The 10,876-nt window shown below is 45.5% G+C and overlaps 1 protein-coding gene across 1 annotated transcript; it reads left to right on the top strand.

The window, feature by feature from the left end:
• Nucleotides 1-2,350: 2,350 nt before the first annotated feature.
• On the top strand, nucleotides 2,351-10,470 carry trib2 (tribbles pseudokinase 2). The gene is made up of 3 exons (XM_034579561.1): nucleotides 2,351-4,006; nucleotides 5,516-5,808; nucleotides 8,192-10,470. The coding sequence occupies exons 1-3, from the start codon at nucleotides 3,737-3,739 to the stop codon at nucleotides 8,664-8,666; spliced, it is 1,038 nt and encodes a 345-aa protein (XP_034435452.1). The 5' UTR covers nucleotides 2,351-3,736; the 3' UTR covers nucleotides 8,667-10,470.
• The last annotated feature ends 406 nt before the right edge of the window (nucleotides 10,471-10,876 follow it).

Consider the following 10,876-nt stretch of genomic DNA (forward strand, 5'->3'; position numbering starts at 1 on the left):
AGGAAGTTGGTGAATAACGTGGCCCTGGGGATTCAGAGATGCTCAGCCATCCTCATCATTGACCTCTGTAGTCTTCCACAGGACACATCTTGTTTCTGTTGTACACTACACACACTCACGCAGTCATAAGCTCTCGCTGGAAGGCACCGCTGGGGCAGCCTGCCGTTACTCCTCGGCATATAGGCGTGTCTGGAGAGCCGATGAACCTCAATGGATTTCTCTCGAGTGCAGCTCTCCACTGCGAATGAGTCACACAGTGTATCAGGGAATGGGGGCAAAAGGAATCTTTGGGGATTATTATTCTGATTCATGCACAGCTGTGGTTTAGGCTTAGCAGAATCCCCTATTTGGGGCCAGAATGAAATGCAGAGATGCGGTGGCAAAAAACAGAGAAGTACAAAAGCAGCCTATGCATATATGTGGTTATGGAGGTTGTAGTAATGTGTAACTTTTTTGTAGTTCAGTAGCATGCTCTTATTGTTCTCAACTGAATGGGTAAAACAAAGGAGGAGCTATTGTGTAGTGAAGAATGTTGAAGCGCTGTAACAAAGAATAAAGTGGGTGGCTCACAGATTATATCACAGGACCCAGAAACATACATACACATAAGCTAGAGGACCAGAATATAAAAGCTTGTGGGTGCCGTCACATTCTGCAAACCGTGAACCACCGTTTCTCAGATGAGAGGCCTCTGTGTGAAAAAGACATTTCCATGTTGTGGGGGCTTATTCAGGCAGCCACTGCGAGAGAGAGAGAGAGAGACGGAGATTTAGAATAGTGCGTGTGTGCCTCTGGATGCGTGTGTGTGCACCGCTAGTGCCTGCGAGCAGGGGAATAAAGGTTAAATCGAACACTTCTGTCAGTGTCTCGAATCCAGCTGCAAGCATTCCTCTCACCGCCCCGGATTCCTACATGGAATTGCACAATCCCGCTGTCACCCCCCCCCCCCCCCCCCCAGTAATCTAGGAAGAACAATGAATAATGAACCTCTTCCGTCCTTCGTTTTGCAATTTGTTACGGGGGCACAACTCTGCAAGACAGGAATTTCTGAAGAGGAGACGTCTCAAAAGCACACGGCCGCGTGCCAGCTTTTAATGAATTCTTTTTTATTAACCTTGGCACCAAAATCTGGAATATAATTCCATATAATATCAAAGGGAAAACCTTCCTTTTTCATTTCAAACATGCACATAAACAATGTCCTCCTCAAGGACAGAGCTTTATCCACTGCTCAATGTCTTTGCACTCGGAAAACAGCTGTCAACATGTGTTTCATGCTCCTATACTGTATATGTATTTTTGTGTTTTATTTTTATTTCATTACCTTTGCCAAAGAGGTTATGTGTTCATTAGCATTTGTATGTTTGTCAACAGGATTAGGCAAAAACTACTGGATGGATTTCCATGAATCTTGGCAGAAGGATTGGGTCAGGAAGAAACCCATAACATTGTGGTGGTTATCCGGATAAGGGGGCAGATCCAAGATTTTTCCCACTTTCTTTAACGTTGCAAGATTTTTCAAAATTTTCATTGATTTCTCAGAGAACTAGAACGGCTTTCAGTAGAGTGCATACCCCTGCCAAGGCCCATGAGTCCTGTTAAATTCAATCAAACTACAAAAAGGCACAAAAAAAAGAAGGAATCAGGCCCTTGATCTGGATCCGCACCAACATTATATTGTTTTTTTCCTGACCTTTACCACATCTTTTCAATTAAGTTTCATCATAATCCTTTACGCATTTTTGAGTAATCTTGCTCACAAATAAACAAACAAATGCAGATTTGAAAATAACCTCCTTGGCGTAGGTAATAATTCATGAATCTTGATAAAAAAATAAGGCATATTTAGGGGACTGATATCTGGATCTAGTGAATTTATATGTGGTTTCATGAGGGGCCTGTTGGGCCTTAGCGGTGGTATACACTCTCTAGTTGCCATTCTAGTTGTATTTCATTGACGTTCCATTCATTGTGTTCTATCTTAATGCGTTTTGCATTCACAACAGTTCTGCTGAGGCTACTCCCTGTTTATACTCTAAACAATGAACAGTGAATCACAACGGTTGCGTGTTTCATTTTCGACATTTGCTGCATTTCCCCTGTTTAAACATAGTCTACCATAATGGATGCATTGAGTATCTTCATTTATTTATGGCACTGTAATGATGTTGATGCAAAGCAACATCATTACAGTGCATGCTGGATGGGGTCTCCCCCCCCCCCCTCCCAGCCCCCACTCCTCCACTCCTATAGCTTTACATTGAGTGCTATTTCAGGAGCAAACACATTTGTAACGCAGCACGTACAGTAGTTGCTCTCTCGCTCCCACCAGCCTCCCCCAAGTCCCCCCCATCCAATTTACCAGCATGCGATGCATTTAGATTCCTGGGGGGGTGTAGCCCTCACTACATGCTTCTCACATGACCGCTGCTTCATATTAGAACACGGGGCCAATGGGGACGCGAGGTGGGAGTGACGTCAGGGGGGGAGGCGGATCGGGTCTGCTCGTGTGTGTGTGTGTATATGTATATGCATGTGTGTGCGTGTGCATGTGTGCGTGCAGAGGCTCCCTCCCCCTCCTCCTATCAGGCAGCTCCGTGGCTCTGCCGTGTTCCAGGCGCAGTGTGTGTGTGTGTTTGTGTGCGCAGCCTGTGTGCGTGTATGTGTGTGTGCATGTGTGTGTGCAGCTCGGCCCGGCCTCCCTCTCTCGCTCCCTCCCTCCCTCCGCGCTGAATGGACTAGATTCCCGGCCACGTAAGAAGCACCGCGGCACCACGGGAGAGAGGATGTCCTGCTGAACCGAGGATCGGCCTGGGAAAGTCGGCCGGCCGTCCTTTTCCTTTCCTCTTTACCTTCCAGCACCTTTCAGCAAGCAGCGGACACTAAAGACACGACATCTTTCTTCTTCTTCTTCCTCCACTGGACTAAGAGAAAGAGAGAGAGAGAGAGCGCGTCGACTCCCGCACACAAAGAGCTGCAGCAGCTTTTTTTTTGCTTTCCAGACCGGATGGGGTTTTCTCCTTATGACAACCGCCGTGCATGGATATGATCCCGGCGAACAAGGCCCGTGCACTGACCTGGTACTAGTTAGCCGAGGAAGCTAACCAGTTAGCTCTGCACCTGCTAGCCATCATTTGTCTGTCAACCCGAGCTAAATCCAGCCGTGTCAAGCGGCTAGCTAAACGTGCCAAACATCTTATTTCTAGTGTGTTTGTTTATTCGCTATTTTCCTTTCAGCCGTTTGTTTCCGTTTTAAGGAACCTTCCACCTGCAGAGAGGAGCTAGCTGAAACAAGCTGCGGGTTAACTTCGGACTCGTCATTCATTGTTAAAAAAAAAAAGACTTTTTCTTGTAGCATTTCGCTGCTAATTTAGCTCCCACTAACGTCAGGGAAAGTGCAGCCGGTCTGTGCAAAGGGTTTCCTGTCGACTCGGGGGTCGGAGCTCCGGTGTTTTATCCCGGTGGTGCCTCTTGCACGCAGGGACAGAGTGGGGCAGATGAGCCGGTGAAGAGACATTTAAAGACCAGGGAGCGAGCTGTGCCAGCTGTTGATCGCCTGTGGTTTCCAGCAGCGATTCATCCGTGGTGCTTTATTGGCTGAAGAATCTCTAATAATAAAAAAAAGCACCGGACGGACAAAGTGGTGGTGGCCCGGTAGCGGAGGAGGAGGAAAAGCAGCAGCAGGAGGAGGAAGAAGCCCCCCCTCGGTATTGTGGAGCTATCACCCTTATTCCTCATGAACATACAGAGGTCAAATCCTATTAACATTTCACGTTATGGGAGATCGCGGCACAAATCGCACGACTTCGAGGAGCTGTCTTGCTTGAGGACCGCCGAGTCGCACCAGAGTTTCAGCCCCAACCTCGGGTCCCCCAGCCCGCCGGAGACCCCGGACTCCTCGCACTGCATCTCCCGCATCGGGGACTACCTCCTGCTGGAGCCGCTGGAGGGGGATCACGTCTTCAGAGCCGCCCACCTGCACAGCGGGGAAGAGCTCGTGTGTAAGGTCAGTAAACGCAGCGTGCACGGTGGATGTCATCCTACCTTTTTGACTTGCATAACCACATGCATGGTTACACTTGATTTCATGTATTGCCCCCCCCTCCCATCATCAAAATGCATTGAACACACTGCACAGAGAAGCACTGTGCTGGTGTATTATGTGCACGGTATTGCAGCAAGCCCCCCCCCCCCCCCCCCCCCCCCACCTCATAGCGACGCTTTAATAATTGCTTGAATTGTAAATGGAGAGCTGGCAGAGCAGCCTAATGGAAAAAGTGAATGGGGCGAGCTGCGTGGTTTGGATTGGATTGCATGATGTAACGTTGACAAAGGAGTGAGTAACCACGCACACACACACACGCGCACACACTCCTCTGCACTGCTACTCTCGCCTAACCATAGCTCTCCTCTCTTTGCACAGTGCAACACTCTAATCCTGTTATTTCACCCTTGTTTTTATGCGTGGTGCATTATCATAATCTCATTGCGTCAAAATATTACCCCTCGGTATCTTTTACAGACAGATTTATTTCGAGGAAAGCACACAGGGGCAGGGAGGAAGTTTACAAGCCCCAGCCAGCTCTTGTGACATTGGCCCCAGCATTGATCTCTCTAACCATAAGAAATAAACCACTATTCCCATAAGGTTGAGGTCAACCCTGTGGCCTTTCCACGCCATTTATAGCCCTTATTGACTTTTGAGTATAAGTGCTTAAACAGGCATTGGGGTTGACCCCAAGGTACAGTACATTCCCGGCTTTACAAAGGCTTAAGTGGCTTGATGAATTGAGACAATAGTTATAAGCACCGTTGGACTCATAAGGCTTGACTTATCCAATAATCTGTACCTTTTGACTTGAGATAATGTTTCTTCCTGGCAACAACCGATTAATGGCCTTTGGCACGGTGTGTGAGCTAACTGCTGTTTGACCTCATCTCCTTTGTGCCGGTTTCAATACAGCATCAGTCAATCCAGAGACACAGGATTGATCGCTCCTGCCAAGCTGGAAGCCCAGGTCACAACTTAAGATCTCGAGAGCTGTGGGGCGTATTTGTATTGACTGTGAGCAGATGAGCCCCCCTCACCTGAACTGGGTGTGCTGAGAGTCAATTGGGGGGTGGGGGGGTTACTATGGAAACAAAAGACAGTACAACCCCAGGCTGCAGTACAATACCGTGCACCAACACAATGCTTTCACTTTGCCTCTATGAATGCTTAGTGTCCAAAGATTAAACATGAGTCTGGTGTCGCAAGAGAGCGTGACATATCGCTCGCATTCTGCTCACATTAGACTTAATTAAAGGGCAATTTCAAGCTCTTCCAGTGTCATTTAATTGTGTGGGGGGAAAGGGAAAAAACCAGACTGTTTGGCAGATGTTCTCGCCCCAAGATCTTGACACCAAAACAACCTAATGAGATATCTGCACTCATTACTCACTCTAGATAAGGGGGGGGGAAATGGCTAATTGGCTAGAATGCATCTGTAAGTATGAATGTTTCTTATTATTGCAGGTTTTTGACATTGGCCAATACCAGGAGTCACTGGCGGCCTACTTTGCCCTGGGCCAGCACCAGCACATCAACCAAATCCTGGAGATCTTGCTCGGGGAGACACGCGCATATGTGTTCTTTGAGAGGAGCTATGGGGACATGCACTCTTTTGTCCGCACCTGCAAGAAGTTGCGGGAGGACGAAGCTGCCAGACTCTTCTATCAGATAGCCTCGGCTGTGGCACATTGCCACGACAACGGACTGGTCCTCCGTGACCTCAAGCTGAGGAAGTTTGTCTTCAAGAATGAAGACAGGTGAGTTCTGCAGAATAACATTGTCTATGTAATTTACTGTGGTGTTTGTACATTGCTTCATTCTTATGTTAAATGTTATATAGCAACAGTCAGGATTATATGTTATCATATCTGAGCTTACACGAAGGAGAGCGTAAACTGAGACAATACAAGACTGACATGCCTCTCCCAGATGTTGTGCAGAGTACAGGAACCATAAGCCTTTTGTGTCTCCCTCAATTCTATTTGTGCACATGGTTTTGTGGTGGGTAAATGACGCATTTGTAATCATGCAAAATCATTGTACTTATTCCAACCGTGACATGTTGAACTGAAGAGCACAGACAAATTACCAGGACTAGATTTTGCACGACAAATGATGTACAAAGCTCAGCTTTTGTTACTGGTTCACTTCAGTAGTGATCAGCATGAGAAATCTGTGGAACCACACTTACAAAATACAGGTTTACTGACCCCTGGTGGCAGTGTCTTAAAACTACACCCATAAAACCCAGGCATCTGTTGCCACAGCAACCCAGGAGCTCCTTTTTTATTAATGAAGATGTATGTTTTTATTTGAATAGCAGTTGATTCACATGCAAAACTTTTGATTACTTTTCTTTTGTCGTTGCTTACAATAAACCAAGGCTAAAGTTAAATTTATCCCAGCCAACTTATCTAACGCCTCATAGCAGCGGCACAGGCTGCACCTCATTCTCCTCTGTCTGAGCGTGTGACGTTACACTTTGGACACTAACTGTGGAAAAGGGAAGATGAGCTGCCTCACATATTCAGTGCAGGTCCAATGACCTTGAATGCCACACCAGACTGCTCATGAGGCTGGGATGCCGAGCCCCCCCTCCCTTCCCTCCCGTTAAATGATTAATGTCGGGTGAATTTTAAGAGTGGTGGTGCGGGACAGTATTGAGTCACACTTACTATTTGGCCTGTCCAGAAACCTCTTGCACCTTTTCAGCCCTCTTGGCACAGTTAGACCAGGCAGTACAGGAGCGATGAGACGAAGCTTCTTTGGAGACTTGAGAGGCCGTTCTGGCTTGAACCCAAGTGTGTGACAAAAGGAGAGAGTGCATGCATAAAGAAGGGGAAGGAACGAGACCAGACAGAAAATGGTACCTGATCCAGCTTCCACAGCATGTGTTGGCTTCCTGATCTGATTTGGTCATACTGCTGCTGTTAGCCTTTGACCAACGAGCAGCCTGTTTAAAGAGCATTGGGCAAAGGTGGTGGACAGCACAACAGAGCCACTTAAACAAGCCCGGTTTATCTCTTCTTTGTCCACCAAGCTCATGAGACATTTTAGGATTAGTTCACATTACATCTTGTATAGCTGAAATAACGACATTGTGTGATTATTTTAAAATGTGCAAAGTCTTTTTTTTTTATTATTTCTAAGCCCCCTCAACTATAATTGTGGGTTTACACGTCCTCCAGCCATTATCCAGGCAGCGTTATGTTGTATTTGAATAAGCACACAGCTCTTTATCTCACAGAAACAATAGGCCTTTGGCTCAAGCAAACAATAGAAGTTTCCTATTATGAAAATGTGAAAACGGTCTAAAGCACGGTAATAAAGGGAAATTACTATGCTGACAATGAACCCGTCAATGGGGTTATCTGAAAGTACATGTCAGATGCCAGAAAATATTTTTTTCTGTCTAATCCAGTGCTTCTTGGTTTCGTTTTTCCGGGTGGCTCCCAGTAGACACTATCACGCACACCCTGTCTCTTTGTCTGGCGCATCGTGTATCACGGACCACACACGCAGATGGCAGCATTTGCATAGCCCCACAAGTGTCTCTTACCGTGCACGTGGAAAAATCTTCCTGCCTGAACCTCTCAAGATTCTTTAGTGACAACGCTTCAGAACAACCAGGCATTATTATCAGCCCTCAAGAGTATCTTAGCTGCTATTATGGGGCTGAGAAGAGAACAAATAGATGCTATTTTAAAGAGGGGAAAGAGCACGGGGGGGAAAAAAATCCACATAGCTGCGTGCCTGATTCTCTGAGTGGAGCAGTTGCATGAAACCTAAGATGATCAGTCACCCGTAATTGTGTTTCTTTTGAATCGCGGAGGTCTTTTGGTAAGCCTATTTGTACGTTCATGCTTTTTGGCTGAGCTTTTATCTGTGAAAGGAAATGTCAAACTTAAGCCCAGAGCATTATGTGCTCTACTTTCTCTGATTACCAAAAGTGATGGATCTAAAGCTCTTTAGATGTCCATCAAAGTAAATTATCCCACTCAATTGTCCCTTCATTTTTCTTTTCTGTTTGGCATCCAAACATTGGGACCATGGTTGTAATCATCACTTAATAACAGTCACATGAGTAGATGATCTTTATGTTCAATGTGTTTTTTGTTTTTTTTCGTTGTGTGTTTCCAGAAGCCTCGTGAAGCTGGAGAGCCTTGAGGACACATATATCCTGGATGGTCACGATGACTCCCTGTCAGACAAACATGGCTGCCCAGCCTATGTAAGTCCCGAGATCCTCAACGCCAACGGCAGCTACTCGGGGAAGGCAGCAGACGTCTGGAGCCTGGGTGTCATGCTTTATACCATCCTCGTGGGGCGCTATCCTTTCCATGATGTTGAGCCCGGCTCTCTGTTCAGCAAAATCCGCAGGGGCCACTTCAACATCCCCGAAACGCTCACACCCAAGGCCAAGTGCCTGATCCGCTCCATCCTGCGCCGGGAACCCGCGGAGCGCCTCACCTCCCGGGAGATACTGGAGCACCCGTGGTTTACCTCCTCGGGGGCGCTAGGAGGCGCCGCTGTGCACGGCAGGGCAGAAAGGGAGCAGGAGCAGATGGTGCCTGAGGTGAACATGGAGGAGGAGCTGGAGCAGTTCTTCAGCTGAGCAAACACCAAGCACAAACGGACGACTCCGCCACGGTCAGCTCGCCACGCTCACAGCAGAGCCAAAAAACAGTAGTGTAGAGATTATTAGGTGAACATTTGTCATTTATAATAAAGGTGTTTCCATCCTGTTTCCTTTTTCCACCATTTCATGGAAAACCTTGAGCCTGGCATGACAAATGGCATCTATAATGTCACCTGGCGATGCACCTCCTGATCGGGGATTCTGCCGCCGGACATGCAAGTTGCAAACAATGTAGCAAATGTTCTTATTTTTGGATTTGTTTTCGTTTAATGTGGTGCTCATAAAAGTAGACACATTCACCATTTTTGACACTATGGAAAGCATGAAGGGACATAAGAACACAGGAAACCAAGGAGAACAATTCAAACTGCAATGCCACACCTTTTCTGATTAGTTTTGTTTTTGCGTCGTAGCTTTAGGTGGCACCAATTCTAACCACAGACCCAGGGTCCAAAATCGCGCGTTCTGTTGAACTAAAACACGATGATTATTGCTGACCTGGGATCACTGGTTAAAAGATGGAGCGGCTTCAGCTTTTTCTCATCATCCTCATCGTGTTTGGCCTCGACTTTGTTTCACCGTTTTGGTCTCACTTTCATGTGACAGTCACTCAACTCCTTGACGGCCTTGTTTTCAGTCATTGTTATGTTTCGGCCTCCTCGCTCTCTTAAGCCTTTATCACACCATCCATCACCACACTTTCCTTTTGATAAACTTTTCTTTTCCTGGTTTTGTTTTTAAGCCGTTTCCGGTCTGTTGTTACTGCTGCTTTAATATCACTCCCTTAAACCTCAATCTTAAGCTGTTTTTCTTGGTAAGCCTCCAAACATGGCATCATGCACTTGATGTGTCGGGTGAATGGACGATTCCACCTCTTAAAATTAGCTTCCTCTTATTTAAATCCATTCTTCAGTTGTAGGAACGAGGACGTAACATTTATTTAAATTGTAACAGTTATATATATATATATGAATATATATAAATATATAAAAAATAAATAGAAATATATATATATATATATTTAAAACTACATTGCAGGGTTTTTCTTTATTCAGAGATTCCTTTTTCATGTATGATGTAGGCAATATCTTGACACAGGACAGGCAGGAGGAGGAAACGTCTGTCTGAAGTTTTAGAGTACACAATATCTTCTGTGCCAGTATTCCTGTGGCCCGACAGCCCATGCCACCCGGTCTCCCCCTTTTTCTTTAAAAAAAAAAGCAAAAAAAAATACTTGATACAAGATATTCAGTGATAGTATTGCTATGACATGCTCACGCCAGGACCTCATGTTAGTTGCGTAGGTTCTGTGAAACGATCATGCTCGGAATGGGTACCAGTGGACATGTTTTGTCGTATCTCAATGTTACTTGAATTTGTGTTTTTATCTAGTCATCGGCATGTGCCCCATGAATGCTATAGCCTGCCAGGGGGAGAAGTGGGAGGGAGGGTGCTTGGTTTTTTTTTGGTTTTCGTTTAGTTCTTTTTTTTTTCTAAGAAAAGTTGAAAACATGAAAATTCTCAATTTGCTACTTTTCTGAGTTGCTTTTCAATAAACAATAAAAAAAAAAAAGAAAAACGATTGCTTTTAATGTTTTTGTAGACTGAGCTACCTTTTTATTTAAGTTGGTTCTGATTTGGTGCTAATGTTTTAGTCCTTTTTGTTTCACGGAGGGGCGTGGTGCATGGTGGGATATCTGCCTCAGATGTTCTGATTGTATCGTAACAGATTCTGGTGTTTTTGTCCAAATTTATTCAGTAAATAAATTGTGAACTGCTATTTTGAGTTTTTCATTTCCTTTTTCATTACAAAACTAGAATGGCACTCAGCAGAGAACCACATTTAGATTCACTACATCTGGATTTTCTTGCAAACACATAATTAGCAGTCCATAAACAAGTCATTCTCGGAGAAATTTAGGAAAATGTAGAAAAAAGCCCTATCTCACAATGTGAAAGAGTGGGGGGGAAACCGGGAACCGCACCGTTCTTTATTGGGTTGTTCCCTGACCCATACCACATCCTTCCACCGCGTTTTGTGGAAATGAGTTTCGTACTTTTTGCATAATCGCGGTAACAAACAAACAGACGAAAACACGGTTGATGTAATGAAAAGCTAGGAGCCAACATAACATGCAAGCATCACACTGTAAGAAAAGCCAAAGTCATTTTGGTCCACTACACAT

This window comes from Hippoglossus hippoglossus, chromosome 24 (genome assembly GCF_009819705.1).
Source record: "Hippoglossus hippoglossus isolate fHipHip1 chromosome 24, fHipHip1.pri, whole genome shotgun sequence".
In the NCBI taxonomy this organism is placed as follows: domain Eukaryota; kingdom Metazoa; phylum Chordata; class Actinopteri; order Pleuronectiformes; family Pleuronectidae; genus Hippoglossus; species Hippoglossus hippoglossus.